Source organism: Panthera pardus, unplaced genomic scaffold (assembly GCF_024362965.1).
Source record: "Panthera pardus isolate Hobbes unplaced genomic scaffold, ASM2436296v1 HiC_scaffold_3, whole genome shotgun sequence".
Lineage (NCBI taxonomy): Eukaryota > Metazoa > Chordata > Mammalia > Carnivora > Felidae > Panthera > Panthera pardus.
Genome location: NW_026526876.1, coordinates 18,802,940 through 18,828,924, shown reverse-complemented (window position 1 = coordinate 18,828,924; position 25,985 = coordinate 18,802,940). Strand labels below are relative to the sequence as shown.

General features: G+C 40.7%; 1 protein-coding gene and 1 long non-coding RNA gene across 3 annotated transcripts; one reads left to right on the top strand and one right to left on the bottom strand.

Annotated features, from left to right (window-relative positions):
* Positions 1–1,295: 1,295 nt before the first annotated feature.
* On the top strand, positions 1,296–10,183 carry LOC109276947 (uncharacterized). The gene is made up of 2 exons (XR_002084914.2): positions 1,296–1,382; positions 7,999–10,183. It is a non-coding gene; the product is annotated as an uncharacterized LOC109276947 (long non-coding RNA).
* SUMO2 (small ubiquitin like modifier 2) lies at positions 6,103–16,888 on the bottom strand. 2 transcript variants are annotated; one of them, XM_019466251.2, is made up of 4 exons: positions 16,724–16,888; positions 14,974–15,105; positions 9,271–9,342; positions 6,103–6,759 (listed from the first exon to the last, which is right to left on the bottom strand). In XM_019466251.2, the coding sequence occupies exons 1-4, from the start codon at positions 16,742–16,744 to the stop codon at positions 6,697–6,699; spliced, it is 288 nt and encodes a 95-aa protein (XP_019321796.1). In that variant the 5' UTR covers positions 16,745–16,888; the 3' UTR covers positions 6,103–6,696. The 2 variants fall into 2 exon arrangements, with proteins under 2 accessions (XP_019321796.1, XP_019321795.1); XM_019466250.2 differs by lacking the exon at positions 16,724–16,888 and adding an exon at positions 16,003–16,172.
* Positions 16,889–25,985: the final 9,097 nt, after the last annotated feature.

Below are 25,985 nucleotides of genomic sequence, written 5' to 3'. Positions count from 1 at the left end.
AAAAATTTCCAGAATAACAAGCCCTCCTATTTACTTGTTCATGTCCTACAGCAGTTTTGACTAAAATCACTGTACTCCCCCTTTCTGCTACAAGATGGAGATGTGGGGTAAAACAGGTATGATACATAACTCGGCTATAATGACCTTTGCTCCAGATGACCAACTGAAAATGGGACATTAATGAAATTACATTCTATACAAAAGATCACAGATCAGATCAGGATCAAAAGATGCAAAAGGATGGCTGCTTTTATTTTTTTATAATATTTATTTATTTTTGAGAGACAGAGACAGAGCACAAGTGGGGGAAGGGCAGAGAGAGAGGGAGACACAGAATCCGAAGCAGGCTCCAGGCTCTGAGCTGTCAGCACAGAGCCCGATGCAGGACTCGAACTCACAGACCACAAGATCATGACCTGAGCCCAAGTCTGATGCTTTTACCAACTGAGCCACTCAGGCATCCCAAGGATGGCTACTTTTAAAATCATAATGGCCCATATCACTGATTTTTTAAATATTTATAGTTGTTCCAAACCCTTAGGTTAACCTAAAAACCTAAAGAAATAGAAGACAAATGAAAGCTTATGACAAGGAATGGTCCAACAAGCTATTTCACGACTATAGCAATGTTTTCCAAACTTTTATGAAACAGAATCCAAATACATAACACAGATGAACAACAGGGCATCTGTGACTGAAACTGAGCAGAGGGTCCGAAATCCTGGCCCTTTCTGCTTCCCCACCCCTGGCTGGCCTTTCTCTCCACTGTCTTCTTTTGGTACACCCCATGGTTCTATGCAATTTCAAAATCACTGCCCTATATGTATGTTTCACTTTCACCTGCTTTTTAAATAAGGTGGAGGGAATGAGCAGTTATCCACACTCTGCATAACTTCTCATGCCTTTAAGCAGTTAAGTGCCCTTTGATTTCACTTAGTCCCATGCTGCCACTTCCCTGCTACAAAGTACCAGTTACTGGTGGCTGGGTGGCTCAGTCGGTTAAGCATATGACTTCAGCTAAAGTCATGGTCCCAAGGCTCATGAGTTTGAGCCCCGCGTCGATCTCTGTGCTGACAGCTCAGAGCCTGGAGCCTGCTTTGGATTCTGCGACTCCCTCTCTCTCTCTGCCCCTCCCGTGCTCATGCTCTGTCTCTCAAAAAATAAGTGTTAAAAATAAATAAATAAAAATAAACATTTAAAAAATTAAAAAATAAAAGATGTCAAAAATGTTTAAAAGCCCTAATAATTTTCCTTTAACATGGACAGAAATCCTAGTGGTTTTTTCATTTGTTTCTAGGTATGTGGAGTTTTATTTGAGAATGCAATGTACAATTTACTCAGAATAATCTGGAAGTCGCTCTTCACCTCTTGAGCCTACTAAGGTAAGTAATACCTCAATTTAAATGAAACACAAAAACATACTAACATTGTGTCTCCTAGCTCTCAAGCATCTGTTTTTGCATTGGGTATTACCAACTTTGTTCTGAATCCCCCATAATTTCAACCTGCCCCGATTTATTCCAGCACCCTAGAAGAAATGGGCAAACTACAGGGCCTTATTATTGGTATTTACTCTGCCTAGATTATGCGATCGGGTTTGAACCAATTTCCTAGTTAATGTCTCTCCCTCTGATCCAAAACACACATATTAGGTTGAGCCCCTATGAAATAAATTGCAGACATTTAACTATTTTTGACCTACAAGAACAATAATTATTTATATTCACCCACAGTTTAATACATCTTTTCTTTTTTCTTTAAGTAATCTCTACACCCAGCGTGGGGCTCAAACTCATGAGTCTGAGATCAAGAGTCACATGCTCTACCGACTGAGCCAGCGAGGTGCCCCAATACATTTTCTTAATATTTTCCATTCCTCCTATTATTAAAAGAAAATGCTGGTCTTATGCTTTTGAACTTCACTAAGTAACTGAATTAATGAATGACTCACTGACAAGTATTTCTAACAAGCTTTTGAACCCCAGGATTGCAGGGTGCCCATGTCACTTATGTGTGACTTAACCACACATATTTACACATACATTCTGTATCCATCACTCCTAAAGCCAAATTTAGTATGCATCTGTCCATTCTTTTCTTAGCTGCACGCATGCATGCACACACACACACACACACACACACACACACACACACAGGCAGATCAATGCCACAGAAAGACAAGTGAAAGAATTCATTTTCTCTTGAAATTCATTCACCACAAAGCAAATATGAGAGGTCTCAAACACGGAAAATGGCTGTCATGTTTTACCTTCACTGTCAAAGGTAAACAAAATGGCACATACACTCTACTAGGTCTGACGCACCACTCTCACATCCTTTTAAATCACTGAATTGTGGAAGGAGAGCGTGATTCCTATTTTCCCATGATTTCCCCTTTCTATCAGACCAAGCTGAATAAAATGGTGTGGATTAAGTGTGTTCGCTTTTCCCAATCCCATGCTACTATTTCTGTATTTAATAAACAAGCAAAAAACTCCCCTCACCCATCTGTCCTGCTCTCCTAGAGATGAATTTGGCCTCCTTTGCTAAAATTACAAAACATCAAACAATTCAAAACAGCATGCCCTGGAAAATGTGAGAAAATTCTTAGTATTCCAAATTCTATAACTTGAGACAAGGTTAGCCACCTAAAATGCCTTAAAAATAGGAATTGCAAAGAAAGCAAACATTACGTGACAATTCTGAGACTTTAAACTGTTTCATAAAGGCCCCAAGTGTATGGGAAATCCTAAAATGATCTCATATGTAGTCACATGTCACTGCTTACCGGGAAATAACACTCCACATTCCAAGTAGATTAAATTCCTAACCTGTTTATATGCTCTATTCTAATTATGTTCCACTCTGAAGAACTCTTTATTAGCTAACCACTATACAGACTGAAATCTCACTATAAAACATGTGTACGTCCTACAACACGGAAGACTACCCCTTAAATCATCACCTACAGAATCAGAATGTTGAAGCATGTTGTGGATGGGTCTTTTGGTTCTGAGAGTATCGGAGAATCATTAAAATCCTGAAGACTGTTTTTCTTTAAAGACTCATTAGGGCACAATTTAGCATTAAGCATTTATTAAAACACGTAACAAGACAAAGGTTGTATTCAGTTTTAAAAATGAACAGAAAAGCTTTGGCCTTTTTCATTTACATTAAGTGCAAGCCATCGGTACGGATTATAGTATTCTGCTGAAGCCTCGGCACCCTGACAGAGCCCTTACTGCAACGCAGAAGATACTTTTCTTTAAAGGGTTCAGTACGTGGGAGGGACCATGTTAGGCAGCTAAAATATTTATTATCTCATGTAATCTTCCCCATAAGGTGCTTAACTCTTAAGAGTTGTGAGAATGCCTCCCAGAATTGCTTCTCAATTTCATACCGCTTTGAAAATACATTTCTGGGGGTAGGGCCCCGGCATTGGTACATTTTTAAAAGCTCATCAGGGGATTCTGATGCAAAACCACAACCTAGAATCACTGTCATATTTAAAAGCAGCAGGATCTTAACTCAAAAATAATCCTCAGCAGCACAGCTGACCCTCTCCAATATACCATAAACTCTGCAAGGGCCTTGAGAAACTCTCCAACAGGCTTCCCTCACATCCTGGGTTTCCACCTTCTACTGACCTCCTGCTGTCACAATGTCCCACAGAACTACAAACATCAAGCAAAACAAGGAAGCAAACAACTTGACACTTCTTCTGAAACATTGCGAATACCTTTTGTTTTGGTTTTGTTTTGGGTCAAGCAGCGTGTAGGAATAGTAGGGGTGCTTCGGAGCAGAAATTTTCTCATTTCTCTACACAGAACTGTGTTCACTTAGACAGAATTTGCTACTTGCAGGATATAAATATGTGGGATATCAACGAGACAGCAGCCAGAGTTTAGCTAAATTGTCCGAGCAATTAATCAAAATGGAAGTGTAACTCCCATCATTTGAACCTCCCCCCCCCCAAGCCAAAATAAAATGCCAAGATTACTTTCCGTATTTTCAACAATGTACTTATTTTCAAAGTGTTCTTTAAGAAGTGCTTCATAGCCAGGGGGTGGGAGGAAGGGGGAAGGGGGTGCCCTGAGTGGCTCAGTAGGTTAAGCATCCAATTCTTGACTTCAGTCAGCTCAGGTCATTGTAAGATAAAGCCCCTTGTCGGGCTCCATGCTGTTTGGGATTCTCGCTCTCCCTCTGCCCCTACCCTGCTAGTGCTCTCTCTCAAAATAAAGGGGTGCCTGGCTGGCTCAGTTAGGAGAGCAGGCAACTCTAGATCTCAGGGTTGTTGAGTTCAAGCCCCATGGTGGGTGTAGAGATGACTTAGAAATAAAAGGTTAAAAAAAAAAAAGTGCTCCACATATTTTCCCATAGAATAGTTTTCTTGGTTACAACGTGACCTATGTGAAATAGGGGAATTCAATTATGAACAGTTCATTTAAGAACAGAAATAAGGTGAATCTTTAGTTATACACTGACCCAACTAATTAATAAGCCACAACACACTATATTATCTGTGTGCTTTTCATGCTTTACCCTCTGGCTTTTAAAATTCTATCAAGTATTTCCATGAAGTTTCATATTCCCCCCCAACATGGCAAAAGCACCCATGACATTAGTTAGTAAATTCCTAATTAAATAAGAACCCAGTTCAAATCCTTTCCATAATAAAGTGCTCTGGCGTGAATTTCAATCCAAATTTTTAATATTTAGGGCACCACCAAATTCCACCATTCAACAGTACCTAGTGCAACAAATCAAGAGACATGCACTTACCTGATCTAAGAATTCTTGGGGGCAGGCTTCCCACACAGTTGCACAATATAAATTGTAAAAATTGTTAACACTATACATATAAGAAAATAAAAGTTGTTGGTTCAAGATTAACTCCTATATATACAGAGTCAAAGTCAAAAACCTATGGAACAGGGGCACCAAGTTGGTTGAGCATGTGACTGTTGATCTCAGGGTCATGAGTTCAAGCTCCATATTGGATGTAGAGATTACATAAAATAAATAAAACTTAAAAAAAAACCTATTGAACACCTATCTTTGGGGAAGCTCACTCACCATAAAAATGGATATATACGAAAAAAAGACCATATTACAGCAGTGGTAGGGTGAACTAAGTGAATGACAAGGCAGGAAAGGGAACAATGGGGACTTGACCCAAAAAGGCCACATTGGTGAGGAGGGGTGGGAATTGTTTGAGAACCAATATGGAAGAACACAATGAACAGGTATCAGACCTATTCTCTAGTCCTAGTTTCATAATCATCTCTGGACCTCTGCTTCCTCAGTTCTAAAACAGGGGTTACAATTAGGTAATCTAAATCTTTCCAGCTCTAATATTCTGTTCATTGGTTCTATAGCTGTATCCTTCCTCATATTTGAATTTAAAAACTGTGGTACCCTGCGTATTTAAAGCTTTAAGAGTGGATACATGTAAATACCTTCTGTCCCTCAACATTCTCAAGAACAAAGACTCTGTTTTGGGTTAGGGAATATCTACTCATCAGCATAAGAGTCAGAATGGTTAAGTGACTGGGGGAACCTGGGAGTGGCTCAGTCCTTTAAGCTTGATTTCAGCTCATGGTTTGTGAGATCCAGCCTTACATCATCTGGCTCTACACAGACAGGGCAGAGCCTGCATGGGATTCTCTCTCTCCCTCCCTCCCTCTCTCAAAATAAACAAACATTAAAAAAAAAAAAAAAAAAGAAAAGAAAAGAAAAAGGGTAAACTGAGTGATTTATCAGCAGTTAGCAAAATCATGGTTTTTTCCTAGCTGCATGTACTAACCCATTCTGCCAGGTAGTGTTACACAGAACTCGACTTGGGAGTAAATCCACATCATGACCCGATTTTTGCTAGTAAAGTTGCAGATTTGGAACTAAGCTTACTAAACAAAGAGTCTGAAACATCAGTTGCTAGTCATTTACACACTTTGTTATTCTTTGTTTTGCACCTGTCTGTCAGGAATGCAGTGTAGCTTTAGTTCTTCCTTGAAATGTTACTTCTAGCAGGCCTACTCATTTCAGGGCTTTTTCTAAGCTTCAACTTTTCTACTTAATATTCTTCAGAATAAAGAAAACAGCTCATTTTAAACAAGAAGTTTATTTAAACAACGAGACGTTTGACTTGAAGGGAAAACTATCTAGGATTCATTTCTTTTAGAGTAATTTATCCCTACTTAAAGACAGATTGCCCTACATGTAACAGCTACGTACAAAAAAGTTATAAAATTGTCCTTGGTTTTACAATGATAAATGAAAAACATTAAAATTCTCCAATCGAACAAGGTATGCAAGGATTTTTATGTTGTTCTTTTTTTGTTAAACAGTGAGAGCAAAATAACTTACTGGAATATAAAGATAAGAGCTGAATGAGCATGCCACTAATGGAGAAAGGGGGTATTTTCACAGAACCAGTATTTTTCCCCATCCCATCTCCATTTGATGTCGGTCAAAACATACCATTGGCCATTTAGTTAAAAAAAAATGCAAAATGCTTGCGCACATACACAGTTACTTTATGTACAATAAAGGAATGGGGAAGGGGAAAATGAAAGAATAGAGAAAACTATACTGTAGTAGTCAGGATGTGGTGGAACCAAATTGCGGTTTTCTAATTGAGAATGTCTTCTTGGTCTGGAGGAACAGAGTTCTGGAGTAAAGTAGCAGGTTCCCTTTTTAGTAGACACCTCCTGTCTGCTGCTGGAACACATCAATTGTATCTTCATCCTCCATTTCCAACTAGCATGAAAGAGATAAAACAAAAATAAACACAAATGGAGGGTCACTGATTATCAGCTCTTAAATCTGTAACTATCAGACTTAAGTACCCTGAAAAACTGCACAAGTTCCACCCAATTCCAGTGTTCATTATTTTAAACGCCCCCTAGCTTAATGTAGCATCAGGCTTAGGTTTAAATTAATCTTTCACTTGGTCTTCTTTATTTCAGTATAGAAAACTTAGTTTTTAAGTGAAAAAGCTATGTCCAGGAGTTAAATCACCTCACTTGTAATTACTGAAAATTCAGGTCATGATCTCATGGTTTGTGGGATCAATCCCCGCATCAGGCTCTGCTGCCAGTGCGGAGGGATGCTGCTTGGGATTCTCTCTTCCTCTCTGTCCTTCCCCTGCTTGCATGAGCACACTCTCTTTCAAAATAAATAAACAAACATTAGAAAAAAAAACTCAAAGAAATACGTACACTCTTACATGAAAAGCACACAGTTGTTATTAAAAAATAGGTTTATATGTGTAGAAATGGAACTATTCCTAAGACCTAGTATTGCGTTAAAAACAAATATAAAAAGTAAGCAGCAAAAGTGGTTACAGTATAATTATATTTGTTTTTAAAAGTGTGTGTCTGTGCGAGTGCGCATGAGCGCATACCACGAATATATATCCTCACATAGGCACAAAGCACAGTGGTTGTCTCTGTGCAGCAAGGGAAGGTTACGGCAAGAAAAAACTTACTAAAAAACTAATTTAAATTTTAAAATGCTATTCACAAACTAAGTTTTGTAAGGCTCACTACCCACCCACTGTACATAAAACAACCACGTTTAGAGTGGAAAGGTCTTGGTACCTATGGCAGTGCTGTAAAAGAAATAATCTTTGTTATTGGTTTACTATGCTGATTTTTTATTATTATTTCTAAAAACTGGTAATTTTGGAAATAGAACAAGAACCCTGGGTACATAAAGACAAGAAAGGGAATCATTTCTAACACAGTTCAAATATACTAAAAGTAAGGCTATAGCATTAAAATGTTAATGACTAAGCCTCAATCCCCTCTTTGTAAAGTGAAACAGCATTCAGTTGTTAAGAATTAAATCAGTCAAAGAAAGTTAAGTATTTAACAGAATAGTGGGCACATGATTATATTACTATTAAAACTGGTCATTAAGATGTTCTAATTTATCACAGTTCTGCTATTTAGTACTGGGAGAATAATTCTAAAGTGAATCAATTTCATTCTACAGTGAATTCAATCTCAAATACTACAATGAGTTCAATTCCAAATTCAATTTGAAGATTTTACAATGCAGTTGTGCAAAAATCCTCCTCACAGTTAATATTTGCAGCTAGCACTGTAGAAACAAGAACCTTTTTTACGGTGGTGGGCGAGAGCATCAAAAGACAGAAAATACATTCTCGACATCAGAGTTTAGCATAATGGGTTTTTATTCTTTTTAAACCATAAAAACATGTCTTCAGCCTATCCACTGAAATAAAACTCCTGGGATGTTAAATTTCATGGTGAAACTTGAAATGCCTTCAAAGGATAAAAGAGTTTTTCCCTGTCTCTCATTCACCAACAGAATTCAGCTCCTCCTTGTGGCTACATACTATAATTGCTTCTTAGAGACTCCCCAAGGGAAATTACTTTAAGATATTCTTCCCTCAAATACAACTTCGACATTTCAAATTTTTCAAGTTTATCAACAAAACCACAACCAGGGTGGGCTACGTCACTCATACCATATGTATTACTTGCTAGTGTTTATGGAGTGATAAAAACAAATTCAAAAGTAGAAGAGCTCCAACTTAAGTTTCTATCAAAATATTCTTTCCCCAAACTAGAAGCCTTAAGTAGAACCTCAGAGGGTAAAAGGAAACAAAGACAAAGAGCTTCTGCCACGGAAGACAGCCCAGCTGATCCCTGACAAAGCGAAAGAACTGAGGTGATATGTAAAGAGATTAAAGGATCAGACTGTGTCACCTTTTGCAGAAGGCTTTGGAAAGCCACTTATTATCAAGAACCCAACACTGGTCGAGCTAAGCCATCGAGAGACTTGCAGTTGGGAGCCCAAAGATGCCTTTAGTTGACAAGGACAGGTCAAAGAGAATTCAGCATGAGAAGTTAAAATGGCCCGGATCGACAGCCAACCAATCACCTGTGGGGGAGCCTGGAGAATCATCAAGAACTGCAGCAATGAAAACAACATTCTGAATTATTTGCTCAGAATAATGCTGGCAATAGGGAGGAATGGATTAAAGCAACCAAATGACCTATTAGTTTTACAAAACGATAATTGCATATTAAAAACCTCTGACATCTCCTGAGAAAATACTAACATTAATATTCCTATTTTTTCCCTTCTGTGCCCCTTTGGTCATATTTTACATAGTTTTGAACTCTGGCGAAGAACTATACTGCAATGTCTCAAAGTTCACAAATTAACAAACAAGACTGTTGAGCAAATTACAAACCACACTGACTTTTCTAGCTAGCACAAAGAGATTTTTTTTACCTGTGCAGGTGTGTCTGTTTCATTGATTGGCTGCCCATCAAATCGGAATCTGATCTGCCTCATTGACAAACCCTACAAGAGAGTTTAAAGGCAGTAAGAATGCAAAGAAAACAGTAAAAACTGAAACCATATGCATATTTAGCCACAAATATATTAAAAGAGGGACCCAAATAAATAATCAATACATTAACATTTCTATGTGGGTAAAAAGATTTGGTAGGATTTTCACTTTCTTTGAACCATGTTTGGTTTTCTTTGGAAAAGTGATCTTTTTTTTAAAAAAGGTCTTTTTAAAAAAGCTGTTTTGCTTTTGAGATCCAAGCTTGGATAGATCATATACCTTGAGTCAAACAGTACATGTAAATGAGTTAGAAAGATATTGAAAAGAAATTTAAAGTTAACAGATACGGCAACATTCTTCCATCCATGTTAAAGAGCTCTCCAAATGGGGGGGAAAACACCCTTCATAATGAAAACTGGAATTCACCTAAGTAAGTGTAAAGATTAAGTTTGCCTTAAAGCCACTTTACCTTCATTTCTATCCAAACAGCTCCTATCGCTAAGCAAAAGTAACCTGTGTCCCAACCTAGCACCATGCTAGGGACACCACAGGAATTCAACAAGTTTTTACCCTCGGGCAGGCAGGACATTCCCACTAGAACTGTCCTAAAATCATTCATAAGCACACAAGCTTGGAACTATGGAATAGTTCAAAAGAAACACCTGCTTTGTAAATTCCATTTTAGTACTTACCCAGACCAACAATTACTATTTGTCAACCTCACTACCAAGTAAGCTCCAGGAGGGACAAGAACCTAAGACTGTCTTGGTTATACTGTATTCCTCGCACATAGTTGGTACTCACGGGTATAAGTTACTGATGGAATAAAATGGATGAAATGCATTATCATGATTCGTTTTTACCATGATTCGTTTTATTTAAAAGTACACCTAAAACTAAGGAGTAGCTTCATTACAAAAAGAGAATTTAAGATTTATATTACTAGAGTTTAGCTTCAAGAAATTTTTATGTTTTTAAGGAGATAAATGAGCCTGAGCATGCCCCTTCTGCAAAGCAGATTCCGGTGTTGTACTCATCATTACCTACCTGACACAGGGGTAGGAAGAAGGGGAAAGGAGCAAAAGCAGCAAAGCTGTTGGGAACTGCAGCCAAATGAAGATAGGAAAATAAAGTATCTTTGGAGATATGTATGGAGATAATATGTGTATATATTAACTGGAAAAATAGCATAGGAAGCATCCTACACACAAAAAAAATCACTCCTATATCATACTCAAATCACAAACTGTAATTATTGTTACACAGAACACTCTGCTTTAATTACTTAAGAAAAAATTAAACTGAATTCCTAGGACTAGAATACTGAAACAAAGTGCTCAATAAATACTTAGAGGACACTTGTATTCCTTTAACAAGGATTCACTATATCTGTCTTTAAAACTACTTCTAACATGAAGATCATGTTACTTTCCTTTACAAACCCTGGTCTTTGACACTAACACTTTCAGACTAGCCTGTCTTAAGGAATACAAGCAATTCCCAGACCAGATAAGGGATATCCATAACCTTAATTCATTTCTCATGACATCCAAATTTAATTTGTGATTATGCAAAGCAACCAAGAATTAAATGCCAAGCCATTAAGTACTAATTACATATTTGCAAACACTCCATTGAAAACCCATTACTTTAATAAAATACTAAGCCATATGCTGGATCTTTCCTCTACTACATCTACTAGTACGGTCCTAGGTCAATGGCATGGCCGTTCAAAACAAGGGGGTGTGGGGGGGAGCACAGTCCAGAACACACATCGTATTCCTTCATGCTTTTCCTTATCAATAAAAGCTTTTATTTCATCACAGATCAAAAACCAAAACCCAGGAAACTTGCCTTTCCAATTCCATAAATGACGTCAACTCAAACAATGAATTTGTTAAACCAGTATTTGGGTTCCACTTCTGAATAAATCAGCTCTCTGAGCTTTGGCTTCAGAGATGTGCCACAGAAGAGCTGTGTGAGGTTATTTCTTTGGATCCCCATTCCTTCATTTCACAAAATGAACTGGAATAAACCAATGAATCAATCTATGCTCTCTGAAAGTCACAGTAAATGCACACTAGAATGAAGTAGTATGCTCTCAGCAGAAGGCTACATGGTGACAAGTGGACAAACTCTAATTCTACATGTGAATAGAAAACTTCTTCACAATCAACCTCTGGAGACAGTTTGAACGTCCTCTATCATTTTACAAGCATTTACTGAACACGTTCTATAAACCAGGTACTGGTCTAAGCTCTAAAGAAATAGTAAACAAAAAGACCCCATGCTCATGAAGCTTACATTTTAGTGCAGAGACAAATATACATCAATGCAAAAAACAGCTGAGAGGACCAAATGATGGGAGCAGAGGCACTCTGAATTAATCAGAAAAGTCTCCCAGGTTAGTGACTGAGAAAGAGTGGAATAAAATGGTTGAGGGCTTGGCACTATCCAACACAAACACAATGTGGCAGCTCTTTCTGCCCAAAAGGTCCTGTCCCTGTGCTTTAATTACAACCACCTTTTTGCACCGGGGGATATGGATGGATGGATGGATACATATGTATATGCGCCACATATGCAATTTTAAAATTCCCAATTGCCACATTAAAATCAGGTAAATATTGTTTTAACTCGACATACTCAAAATCTTACTATTTTAGCATGCAACTAACATTTGAAAAGGTGAGTACTTTACTTTTTTCTCCGCTATGAGTTTTCAAAATCTGACATATACTGTGCACTATACAACACATATTAATTTGGACTAGCCATGTTTCAGGTGGTAAAGTCACATGTGGCTTGTGACAGCACATTGTTGAGTTTTGAACAGCACAGGTTTCAGTAGAGAATTTGTTGGTGGATTTTATTATAGGAGTTATGAAGCATCATCAGGATGATCCCAAGTGTTTGACCTCCCACCTAGATAATGCTCAGTTTGAGATGCCTATTAGACATCTACTAGAACTCCTCCAAAGATCTGAGGCCAAATGAGTTCAGCAGAAAGTATGAGCATTCAATTAATCTGGATAAGAAATCCTTACTCAAGAATCCTCAACTGTCAAAAAACCAAACCAAAACAAAACAAAACCTTTAGCTATGCAAATTAGGTTGCATAAATATTTTAGACTTTTGAAAGGCTCTATCTACACTTAAAAAGCAAGTAATCAGAGGCACCTGGGTGGCTCAAAGTCAAAGCATCCCACTCTTGATTTCAGCTCAGGTCATGATCTCATGGTTCATGGGATCAAGCCCCTCCCATTCTCTCTCTCTCCTTCTCTCTGCCCCTCTCCCACCTGCTCATACTCTAAATAAATACATTAACTTAAAAAAAGAGAGGGGGGTAGAGAACCAGCCCAATTAGGTGATACTTCTTCAACTCCCTCCTTCTTAGAATGAGAGAAACAAACATTTGAAAAGTAAACAGGAATCTTGTTTCAGTCAAAACTCTGAGGTTATTCTCAACTTAAAAGGAAATTGAGAACAAATCTTTTCAAATTCTTCCTGGATCATATCTTTAAATCATATCTGCATTCTAAGTGATATGCAGTGGAATTATATTTTTTATGGATTACCAGTGCTTCTTTTTCCCATACTGCAAACTGAGTGGCCCCAAGTTTAGTCAACTTAAACCTAACTGAAAAAATTCACAAAAAACTTTATTTACATGAGTAATACACTAAATTTAACATACCAGGAAAACCCAAAAGCTCTTGATTGACCAGCTAACTCAATCTCATAGATCTCTTATAAAGACAATCTGCAACGCAGGATGTGCTCTGTGTCTTTGTTTTTCTGGCACATAGTATAATGCCCTGGCACATGGTAAGTATCTGGTAAATATCAGGTAAGCAAAAAAACTCTTTTGAGGCCCTAACAGGAAATACAGGAAGTCTTAAATATGAACATTTTAGGATGAAGAATCAATAGATATGTATAATAAAATATTAATAGTTAAATCTAGGTGGTGAGCACATGAGCATTCAATGTATTTTCAACTGTGCACTACGTTTGAGTTTTCATATTAAGTGTTGGAAAATATGACCATCTAAAACCTAAAATTTATCGGGCATCTGGGTGGCTCAGTTAGGCCACTGACTTCAACTCGGGTCATGATCTCACGGTTCATGGGTTTGAGCCGCATAGGGCTCTCTGCTGTTGGCATGGAGCCACTTCAGATCCTCTGTGCCCCCCCCTTCTGTGCCCCTCCCCCAGTTGTCCCCCCATAAATAATATAAAAAAAATAAAAATAAAACCTAAAATTTAGTAACGAGAAAAAATATGCAAAGAATTTTGTTGAAAACCACTAAATCTATGCATGCTTCTATTTTGCAAATGGTGTGCTACGTAAAAGTTCTACAAGACGATTACCTTTTAAAATCCCCCTCTAACCTGAGGGGGCACTAGTGTTCAAATATGTTAAGATGCTAGAGCAAAAATTCTTTAGCACAACTAGTAAGTACATATTTACTAGTTGTTTAAGTGGATTTCACCAAAATTCTTCAAACAAGAGTACACTAAAAACTCTTTGTCTTTCCAGGGAGCTGTAAAATTAATTTATATGGTGAAGATAAAGCATGATAAGCACATTCTCACTATAAATTATTATAAATACACCAGACATAAAATAAAGCTTCAATCTCAAAAAGAAGTTTATTTTCAGTTTCTTCCAAATACCCTTAGATCTCATGGAGGAAGTCCAACTATGAGCTCAAACTCAACCTCTCAACTTCTGTAGGTTTAAATCTTACTCTATTTTGAGCCTATTTTTAGGACAATTTGCAATGCTGACAACTGATTTTAGTGTAAAAGAATGATTTTCCCAACTTTTACATGTTATGTATTCAGGGTTGAATAAAAAAATACCTCTTCCAGGTTACTGTTGAATTAACTGATCTAGGTACCAGAGTTTTTGTTATACTTGCAAAAGTCATCTTTAAAGTTGCCTCTGTATTGTTACAGACTCAACCTCACTAAAGGAAGCTTCTTTGTTTTAAACCCGGCATTCAACTCACAGCATCTATTCATTACTTCCTCTTTTTGCTGTCTATTTACTAATTCCTGAGTAAAATGCAAATGTCCCTATAACATAGGAATGTTTTTGTCTGACTCAGGAGGTTAACTTTCTTTCTTGACCTCTACTATTAAAAAAATATAACAATTTTATATGCTTCAGGAAAACTGCAATGTCGCTAAACTCACAATTTAACTTTACTTCCAAACTGGTATAAATGCTCAAAATAAATTGTTTTGACACCACACAAATTTTAAATAGACTTAAAAAAAAAAAAAAAAAGAGAGAGAAGAGAGCCTGACAAGAAATTTTATCAAGTTCATCCTTATTTTTTTTATAAAAGTAAAATCACATCCCCTCGGGAACTAATCGCATGTTATCATTATTTGATGCATTCTGGCACAGTACTAGAATCATAGAGCATATTAGCCAAACCATCCTAAGGATTTTCATGAAGCATCAACATACCAAGGGTATGATAAAATTGATATGCTAAGTATATAAGTGCATTCATTCAACCAAAGAAGTCTATTACAATATTATGCCAGTCTAGTGTCTACTCTCAAAAAAAATAAGGTTTTTTTAAAAACACGTTTTATGGGAAGTGCATATGTCATTTCCTCACCTGTCGTTCACAATAGGCTTTCATTAGTTTACTAAGTGGTGTATGCCTCTTAATCTTAAACTGCACCACAGAACCATCCTGCCCCGCCACCTTCAAATTAATATGATCGTTGTTCTCAGTCTTGACTCCTTCCTGTTGAAAGAAAAATAAAAGTGTAATTTGGAAAATGTGAAAAACAAACACCTTTTAAAGTAGCAGCAGCCCAACTTGCTTCAGAAATCAACAGGTTTCTCATTCTGTATGATAAAAGAGCATACAGCTGTTTTCGGCCGCTGAAATCAATCTGAAAGATGAAAAATCCTGGAGCAACGACATTAAATAGCTGTCACAGAAACAGAAAAGAAGCCTTAACATGTAATACCATCAGCGATAACAATCGATTTTTAAAGATGGGTCCCACTCAATTTACTGTCAAGAACTCTTAAATCTGAATTTTCTAAAAGAGCGTATTTTGCATCTCTCTCAAAATATGTGTTTGCCCCGGAAAGATTAAAAATAAGTGTCTTTTCCCTTTATAAAGCGCTTTAAGTACAGAATGCAAGGATAAAAATCTAGAACTTGCAACTAATAACTCATTACAACTCTCCTGTTAAAAAGTTACAAACTCTGTTTAGGAACTTAAATCTCAACTACATTAAAAAAAAAAAACCTAATTGATGAATACCCGTCGGTTCTCTCTTCAAGCAGCGGTAATAACTTAGAACCACTATTAATGTTCGCCTCTATGAGCAGCCTCATTTTTGTTTATTTTCAGTTCAGAGCTCTTACTCTCCCCTCCCCTTTGTTGTCATGGGTCAAATGCAGTTTTCTTGCAACTCTTCCTTGTAAATTTCGACCCTACCTGAAGTTCACCAAAACCAAGAGTAGATGGAAATCTGTAGCCCCCAAATCGCTTCAGAAAGGAAGGGGGAGGGGGTGTCACAAAACAAATCAAACGAAAGTGCCGTGTGCCAGGAAGAAGTGTGCCCTAGTCCTCACGGAAAGAACCTCCCGGTGCCTCAAAACCCGCGTTAAAAAGTTAAGCCCTACCAAGTCTTTCTGCTCGCACATCTGCCTCCCAACTTCTCGAAACCGCATGGTCTCCGCAGGTTAGGGGTTATCTGGCACGCAGGGAAATGCCCCTGCCCTGACCCCCTGGGGACCCTGAGGCCATCAAAGTGGGAAACACTCCCCGGGAGTCCCCCAAACCCCGGCCACTCGCGACGGCCCGATGGGGAACCCATCGACAGCCCATTGATTCGCCCCGAGCCCTCACCAGGCCAGCGCGGCCCGGGGCAGGGGTCCCCAGACGCCGGCTACCCCCTCCCCTGAGGGGGAAGCCCCGGGCCGAGGGAACTCCCCGCCACCGCGAAGGCGGCAACACCCGCCGCGGCCCGGCGCGGGGTCCGCGGAGGGTGGGGACACCGCGCGCCCTAACGCCCCTCCGCACGCGCGCCCGGCCGGCCGGGCCCGACGAGCCCCGCTCGCGGCCGGTGGGCCCGCGGGCGTCCGCGATCCGCCCGCCCAACTCGCGCCCGGCGCGCACTCCGAGGCGGCCGGGGGCGGGGGAGGGCGGCGGGGCCTCCTCCGGCGCGGGAGGGAGGAAGAGGGGAGGGAGGAAAATGGCGCGGAGCGCCCGGGCCTGAGCCGCGGCCAGCCCCGTGGGGGGCCCAGGAAGGCGCGGGGAGCCCGTGGCGGGCTCGGGCCGGACCCTAGCCCGCGCCGTGACCCCGACCGCGCGGCGAGGCGAGGAGGCCGGCGCCGAGCTCACCTTGGGCTTTTCGTCGGCCATGGCGAGCGCCGGAGTCTCCTCAGCTGCCGCTTCACAAAAGAGGTACCAGGTCCGCACCGAACGAGCACACAAGCAGCACCAGGAGCGGCAGAAGAAGGAGGCGGCAGCGGTGGAGGAGGGAGAGGGCGCGCGCACGTCGTGCGCTCCCTCCCCCCACCCTGCGTGCGCGAGCACGAGCCGCCGGGGCTTCCCATTGGTTGCCAGCTCGCGGGAGCGCGCAACGCTTACATAACCACCCCCACCCCCCGCCTCGCACCGCCCCGGCCTGGGCCCGGCGCCCGCCAGGCCGGCGGGAAGAGGCGCGGACACGCGCACCCGGCCCGCCGCGGGGGCGCGCCTGGCTCTGGGCGGGGCTGTATTGTCCTCCTTCTGTGGTGGAGCTTAATCAAAATGGCTTCCAGCTGGTCCTCGGTGGGGACGAGGAGGCTTGAGGCCTAGACGTGAGACTCAGGCCGGGGAAGGCAGACTGACTAGAGGAGAAAGGGGGAGCCTAAGTCAAAGCCCTAGCATGAGGTTCTGGAAAAAACCCTCTTGTTTAGTGGCCTAAATGCAGCTTTCCACACGGTTGTGGGAACATCATGCTTAGCCTCTCATCCTTTGAATTTTAAAGCTTCAGCCTCAGCCCGCTTCCCACCAGTCTCCTGCCTCAGTGCGGTGCCTACTTGTGTCTTGCTGGGAAACCCGTCCTTCGCTAGCTGAGGAAAGATGTTCACCTTACAAACCCCTTACTCATGGCCTGGCTCCCAGCCTCCAAGAGCAAACAGGATCCGTCAGAGAACTACCCCATATCGAGCTTCCAAACCAATCAGTCAAGTTAAAAAAGAAGTAGGTCCCTCCTGTCTTAAGAACAAACAATCCAGACTCCAGTGCAGCGGATACCTCCCGCTCCTCTAGGTAGGCTTTATTGATTATTTCCTTGGTCCCTATGCTCTCTTGCGTTCCTCCCTTAGCATAGAAAAAGACTCTCCCTCGATTCTATTTCCTTCTTAAGTTACCACCAAATCTCGCTCCATTCTTGGCCAAACATCTTGAAAAACTGTCCATGCCAGCTGCCTCCACTCCCTCACCTCCCACTCACTCCTCAATCCACAGCAATCTGGTGCTGTCCCCGGAGCTCCACTGAAACTGCTCTCTGCAAGGTCACCACAGACTTCTGTGCTGAATCCAGTGTGCTTCCCAGTTTCTCACCCCTTTGAATTCCCTCCCTGTGACTTTGGGCTGTTGACTCTAGCCTGTCCTTGATCCCACTGCCATTTTTTGTTTCCTCCTCAGACCTTCCCTTAAATGTTCCTTGCATCGTGCTTTAGATCCTTTTATCATTCCGTTGTCTCTCCTGGGATGATTTCACCTACTTCTATTACCATTGATTAGCTAACGATTCTCAAATAATGTGTTTCTAACCTAGATCTTGTTCTCAGCTTCCAACCTATAAATCCAATTGACCTCTGAACATCTCCACTTGGATGTCCCAGAGGCACCCCAAACTCAGCAAATCTCAATTAAAATTCCCCACTTCACCTTCCCTCTTTGAGTTCTTAGTTCACTGAATGGCACACCAATACAACTGTTGTTCCTCCAAGCCAGAAAGCCAGGGAGCCTCCTTGACTCCTGGCTCTTCTTCTCCCTGGCCCCTCCCCCTGCAATGGATCTCTGAGTCTTGTCGATTCCATTTTCCAAATGTCTAGCAAAGGTAGCTACTTCTCTTTAACCTATGTCTGGTCTCTGGGCTAGTCTACATTTGCTGAGCTTCCAGCTGATCCTCTGTGGGGAAGAAGAAGCTTAAGGCCCTACTAGACGTAAGACAGGCCAAGGAAGGCAGATTGATCAGGGGAAACAGGGGAAGCCCGAATTCAAATCAGCTTACGCCAAGGCGACTGCGATAGCCTCTTGTTTTTTTGCTGTTGTTACAGTAAGGTATGTCCCTCTTGTGTCTGAATATGTGAATGGATCAGAGTCACCTAGAGTACTGTTTTTTGTTTGTTGGTATTTTTGTTTTTAAGTAGGCTTCATGTCCAGTGCAGAACCCAATGCATGGCTTGAGGTCGTGACCCTGAGATCAAGACCTGAGCTGAGATCAAGAGTTGGACGCTTAACTGACTGAACCACCCAGGTGCCCCTTTTTTTGTTTTTTGTTTTGTTTTGTTTTGTTTTGTTTTGTTTTGTTTTGTTTTAAGCAAGCTTATGCCCAACGTGGGGCTTGAACTCATGTCCCTGAGATCAAGAGTTGCATGCTCTCTAACAACTGAACCAGCCGGGTGCCCCTAGGGTACTGGTTTAATGCATTTTCTCAGAAAAATAAAATAAAATAAATGCATACTCTCAGGCAGTGTAGCTCTGGAACCCCCCCCCCCTTTTTTTTGAGAAGCTTCCCTGGTGATTCTTCACACACTGACCTGAGAACCACAAGCCATTCTAAAATAAAAACAAAATAAAATAAGTTTCTGCCACTCCTTGGTTCAATGGCAATCCTCTGCCTTATGGTGTAAAGTCCAAAAGTCTTATAAGACCTACAAAGCCCTTTGAAAGCTAATCCATGCTGACCATTCTAGCTTTCTCATCATTTCCTCCCGGAAAGTCTCTGCTTCGGTCATATTGAATTACCCAGGGTTCCTAAATGTGCGCTCTCTACCAACTCTAATACCACTGTAGGTATTCAAAGACTCACTGAATGAGTAAATATATTAAAGCTATCACTATGTGTAGGGTCCTATGCTAGGCATTGGGAAAAGTCCCTCACTGAACTAACTTATAATCAGTCGGGGGGTGGGGGTGGGGGTGGGGGGGAGTTGGTGGTGGGTAGGAAATACACAAGAAGTGAAAGGGGAAGAGAATCAACTGCTGTGTGTTAGGCACTGAGGGGGGCTTTAATAATATTAGCTCATTTTCTCCTTACACACACTTACAAAAAAGGTGTGGTATTTATTTGCTACTGAGGGTCAAAGAGTTAGGTAACTTGCCCAATATCAGACAGTTGGCAAGTAGCGTTGATTGAGCTTCTATGGCATGCTTGGGAAAGAACATGCTGGGTGTTATGCCAAGTACTATAGAGAAAGAAAGAGAGATGCTATCCTTGGTCTGCTGAACCCAGGTCTTCTGTTGCCATTACATACCTTCCCAACCTTGTAAAACTGCAGAACCATCAAAGAGGAATAGGTCATGTTAAACTTACCCTTATTAATATATGAGGGCCTCCGATAATCAAATGACTGTTTAGTCCTTAGCTTTTGGGCGACAGGTGTATCTTACCACATCCTTCTTTTCCAAAGTTACGCTAAATTACAAAATCACCTTCAGGCGAAGGAGGAGCTCCTTTAAAAAGTAGTTAAGCATATTCAAATGTGTGAGCAATATATATTCCAATGGCAGACTGGGATTGTGTGAGCTGAACCGAGGGGATCTACTGAAGTTATATACTGAGAATCTCTTTCCAATTTCCAAGGCAGGGGGTGGGGGGGAAGGAATGTGAAAAGATAGAAATTTCCCAAAATAAAGTTTCTCCCTTCATCGTGTTTATAGGGGTGGGAAGGAGATGGCTGTGCACTGGAAAAGGGTGCTTTAGAATAAGAAAGTAGAAGGGGTAGTAAATACAGAAAAGAAGAGCAATGGCAGATGTTAATGGAGTGATTATAACCTAGGGATTCTGTGCTAAGTTCTAGATCTTCAGGAAACCTCTATTATTATTATTATTATCCCCATTTTACAGATGAAGAAGAAAATGAGACGTAGAAAGTTTGGGCAACTTGATCACCCAGCTTGAAGTGGTAGAGCCAGAATCCTTTTGAACTTGGGCTTTCTGGCTCAGAGCCCAGTGCATAGTTAATGCAGGACCATATAACAGATCCCTATAGAAGGAAGAGAAAAAAACACGCAGAAAAAAATCCTGGAGTAGTGCCAGGAGCACCAGTTAAGTTGTTTTGACTTAAATTTTTGTTTGGTTGTGTCCCGGCAGAATAAAATTTCCATGAAAGCAGAGACCTGTGTGCCTTGTTGGCAGTTTTATCCCCAACACCTTGCTTGCTCAGCTCCTGGGTCCTAAAGGATAAGAGAAGAAGAGAGGGAGGAGGAAGCTGTGTGGTGAGTGTTTTCACCATTAGTGGTTGAGTAGGAACTTGGTCAAGAAAGCCCTCTCCAGAAATCGAATTAAACATCAATAATTTGTGTAAGAGGGTAAGAAGAGGGTGACCTCAGGGTCAGCTGCCAAAGAAAAAGCACTATTCCTACAAGGGGTGGGAAAGCGAGAATCACAGAGAGTCTTGTTTGAGCTTTAAGTCTTTGCCAAAAACACCGAGAAACACATCACTGAATTTATAACAGACAACCAAAGTGTGTACTTTATACCATCAAATTTCCTTCACATTCTAACAAAGGTTAGTTGAGTACTTGAGCTATCTCTGTGAACACTGAATGTTTAATGCCTAAATACTGCAGGAAATCTGGAGGCAGAATGGTGATATTATAGAAAACTTCCAGCTTTCTATCTTTGCGTCATGGCAAAGATGGGACTCAAGATAGTGCCAACAGTCAAAGCCAAGAACCTGCTATATTACACTTTAAATGTGTCAGCTGGGGTATAACTGTAGGGAAATATTGTCCCACTTCATAATACCATACATCACTGTTTAGTAATGTACATTTACACAAACATAACTTAGAGGATGGCCCTATAAGCTTTTTGAGGGCACGTATCACTGCTGTTCAACTTTGTAATCTCAGCAAGTAACAAAGTCCTGATAGCCAGGGATCAATAAATATTTACAGACTTATTGATGCAATAGTAACGTAATACTTGTCATGAGAACACCAAAAATGCCTAAATTGGGCATCCTGAATGCAGCTTCTACACTGGAATTTCCTCTAATCCCATTAACACTCCAGTTCTACTTCTCTGTCCGTTACTGGATTCAAGCAGGGTCCAGTGACTTGAGGCTGTTTGTTTCATAAAATGAACAGAAACAAGGTGAACAAAGCTTGTATTTCACAGTCATGCCAAATATAGATAATTTGTGTACCCTTCAAGCTCCTGTTTGTGATTGATCACTCTCAGCCTGAGGTGGAGAAGATAACTGGAAGCTGGAAGGATGGTTCTCAAAGGGTGGTCCCCTGGGCGACAACATTACCTTCACTAGTGAATTTGGTAGAAATGCAAATACCTAGGGCCCACCCTAGACCTACTGAATTAGAAGCTCTGGAGATACAGCCCAGGAGTCAGTGGTTTAACAAGCTCTCTAGATAATTCTGAAGTTTGTTGAAGTTTGCTGAAGCTGTGGTTGAGAGCCACAGAGTCAGAGCAACTTACACTCCTCCAATATTAAATTTGTCACATTCGTAATTTTATTTCTCAACTTGAAGTCTTATGTGGCCTGATATACATTACTAGGGCTAGAAAGCAGGTGTTTTCATAAATATAGCCTTATTCATGTATTTGAATATAAACAGTATATGTATACATGTATGTATTTAAAAGATTTAAAAAATTTTTTTAAGTTGATTTATTTATTTTGAGATAGAGACAGAGAAAGAGAGAGAATGAGCAGGGGAGGGGCAGAGCCAGAGGGAGAGACAGGAATGCCAAGCAGGCTCTGCACTGACAGTGCAGAGCCCAATGCGGGGCTCGAACTCACAGACCCATGAGATTATGACCTGAACTGAAATCAAGAGTCACATGTTCAACCAACTGAGCCACCCAGATGCCCCTTAAGATTTTATCTCTATTTTTTAATTTTTTATTTTATTTCATTTTTAATTATTATTTTTTCTTTTTTTGTAATTTAACTTTATTTTTTATTTTTTTAAATTTACATCCAAATTAGTTAGTATATATTGAAGCAATGATTTCAGGAGTAGATTCCTTAATGCCCCTTACCCATTTAGCCCATCCACCCTCCCACAACCCCTCCAGCAACCCTCAGTTTGTTCTCCATATTTATGAGTCTCTTTTGTTTTGTCCTTCTCCCTGTTTTTATATTATTTTTGTTTCCCTTCCCTTATGTTCATCTGTTTTGTCTCTTAAAGTCCTCATATGAGTGAAGTCATATGATTTTTGTCTTTCTCTGACTAATTTCATTTAGCATAATACCCTCCGGTTCCATCCATGTAGTTGCAAATGGCAAGATTTCATTCTTTTTGATTGCCGAGTAATACTCCAGTGTGTGTGTGTGTGTGTGTGTGTGTGTGTGTGTGTGTGTCCATTCATCCATCTATGGACATTTGGGCTCTTTCCATACTTTGGCCATTGTTGTAATTATTATTTTTTTAATGTTTATTTATTTTTCAGAGACAGACAGAGTGTGAGCAGGGGAGGGGTAGAGAGAGAGGGAGACACAGAATTCAAAGCAGGCTCCAGGCTCCGAGCTGTCAGCCCAGAGCCCAATGTGGGGCTAGAACTCACAAACTGTAAGATCATGACCTGAGCCAAAGTCAGATGCTTAACTGACTGAGCCACTCCGGCGCCCCTATTTTTATTTTTTAAATGTTTATTTATCTTGGGGCGCCTGGGTGGCGCAGTCGGTTAAGCGTCCGACTTCAGCCAGGTCACGATCTCGCGGTCCGTGAGTTCGAGCCCCGCGTCAGGCTCTGGGCTGATGGCTCGGAGCCTGGAGCCTGTTTCTGATTCTGTGTCTCCCTCTCTCTCTGCCCCTCCCCCGTTCATGCTCTGTCTTTCTCTGTCCCAAAAATAAATTTAAAAAAAACGTTGAAAAAAAAAATTAAAAAAAAAATAATAAAAAAATGTTTATTTATCTTGAGAGAGAGAGAGAGAGAACAAGCAGGGGAGGGGCAGAGATAGAGACAGAAAATCCCAAGCAAGGTCTGCACTGTCATCGCAGAGCCTGACACAGGGCTCAATCCCACAAACCATGAGATCATGACCTGAGCTGAAATCAAGAGTCAAATGCTTAGGGGCACCTGGGTGGCTAGGTCTGTAAGCATCTGACTTTGGCTCAGGTCATGATCTCACCGTTTATGAGTTCGAGCCCCACATCAGGCTCTGTGCTGACAACTGAGAGCCTGGAGTCTGCTTCGGATTCTGTATCTCCCTCTCTTTCTGCTTCTCTCCCACCTGTGCTTTCTCTCTCTCTCAAAAATAAATAAACATTAAAAGAATTAAAACAAGAGTCAAGTGCTTAACCAAATGAGCCACCCAGGTGCCTCAGGATTTTATTTTTAAATAATCTCTACATCCAACATGGGTCTCGAACTCATGACCCTGAGTTAAAGAGTCATGTGTTCCACTGACTGAGCCAGCCAGGACCCCTCTTTGCTAGTCTTTTTGTGTTCCTACATAAATATCGATAGATACTTTTACTTTTTTACAAAATTTTCCTGAGTTTTAGCTTAAAAAATTTTTGCTACAGTTACCTTTTAATGATTGCATAAGCTTTTTCATACTGTGAGACATTTAAATTACTTCCTTTTGGGGGGATCATTATTCAAAATGTACTTCTTGATTATTTCCTGGAATTACAATTATGGGTACAAAAAACGTGAACATTTTAAAATTCTTGACTTTTCCATGTTTTTCATAGTTCTTTGAAATAGCTGAATAATCCCATTGCTATTATATTTTCTTAGCTATTCCTCTATGTGTGAACATATATACCAGTAATTCATTGTTTTTAAAATTGTATTTATTTAAGTAATATCTACTCCCAACGAGGGGCTCAAACTCACAACCACAAGATGAAGAGTCGCATGCTCTTCCAATTGAGCCAGCCAGGCACCTCTACACCAGCAACCCTTAACAGAGGTGATTTTGTCCCCTAGGGGACATTGGGAATATAATATCTAGAGACATTTTCGGTCCTCACAATGGATGAGGGCTGTTATTGGCATCTAGTGGGTAGAAGCTGGGGATTCCGCTAAACATCCAGCAATGCAGAAGACAGCTCTCGCAACATAGATTTTGTGGCCCCAAATGTCAATAGCCTGGAGCTCGAGAAATCTTTGTTTTTGCATTATATATAGCACATACCAAAATTCATATACCTCTTTTGTTTTGGAATTATTTGAAATCAATTTTCAAGAGAGGACTTGCAGGGTCAAAGTGCACAAATATTGATAGGTCTCTTGATAATAGATGTCTACCTTGTTTTCCAAAATAGTTATGTCTCTTGAAATGATTATGTATTTCTTTCTCTGCAGGCTAGGGAGCATTATATGCCTCCGCTTAGTACTTTACTACATAGGTCACATCTCTAGCACAATTCTGGCTTGATCTGAGAATGATTCTTAGTTTGACTTTGGAGTGACTGAAAGTGATTTCTGGTTTGACTGTTGTGCAATATATATGTTTTGTTTTAGGAGGTTTTTATTTAATTACAGAAATATTTTTATATATTTATTTACTTACTTATTTGAGAGGAGAGAGAGAGAGAGAGAGAGAGAGAGAGAGAGAGAGAGAGAGCACATGTGAACACAGGGGAGAGGCAGAGAGAGAGAGAGGAAGAGAGAGAAAATCTTTTTTTTTTAATTTTTTTTGTTTTGTTTATTTATTTTTGACAGAGACAGAGACAGAATGCGAGTGGGTTAGGGGCAGAGAGAGAGGGAGACACAGAAGCAGAAGCAGGCTCCAGGCTCTGAGCTGTCAGTACAGAGCCTGACGCAGGGCTTGAACTCACGAGCTGTGAGATCATGACCTGAGCCAAAGTCCGACGCTCAACTGACTGAGTCACCCAGGCGCCCCAAATCTTTTTTTTTTAATGTTTATTTATTTTTGAGACAGAGAGAGACAGGACATGAGCGGAGGAGGGGGAGAGAGAGAGGGAGACTCAGAATCTGAAGCAGGCTCCAGGCTCTGAGCTGTTGGCACAGAACCTGATGCGGGGCTTGAACTGACAAGCTGTGAGATCATGACCTGGGTCGAAGTCGGACGCTCAACCAACTGAACAATCCAGGCGCCCTGAGAGAGAAAATCTGAAGCAGGCTTCATATTCAGCATGGAGCCCAATGCAGGGCTTGATCTTATGACCATGGGATCATGACCTGAGTCAAAATCAAGAGGCAGACACTTAACAGACTGAGCCCCCCAGGCACCCCTGATTACAGAAATATTTTACTATCTTTCTCAGGGTCTGATATACCTCAGGTTGAAGTGTCTCTTGCATATTTCAAGACTCTTCAGAATAGATACAGGAATTCTAGAGTTCAACCAACCAATATAGGGAGAGGAAGAGCCTATGGAGAGCAAAGAAGACAAAAAGATTTGCATGCTGGTTATTTAATTTGTTTTTCCAAAAGTATTCCT

What these genes read in the sequence shown, in the direction of transcription:
- SUMO2 (XM_019466250.2), bottom strand. Translation starts at nt 16,050, where the DNA reads ATGCGGTTTCGAGAAGTTGGGAGGCAGATGTGCGAGCAGAAAGACTTG. An exon ending in TGTGCGAGCAGAAAGACTTG is followed by an intron (nt 15,106 to 16,002) that starts GTAGGGCTTAAC and finishes TTCTTTCAACAG; the next exon opens with GAAGGAGTCAAGACTGAGAA. An exon ending in AAGCCTATTGTGAACGACAG is followed by an intron (nt 9,343 to 14,973) that starts GTGAGGAAATGA and finishes ACTCTCTTGTAG; the next exon opens with GGTTTGTCAATGAGGCAGAT.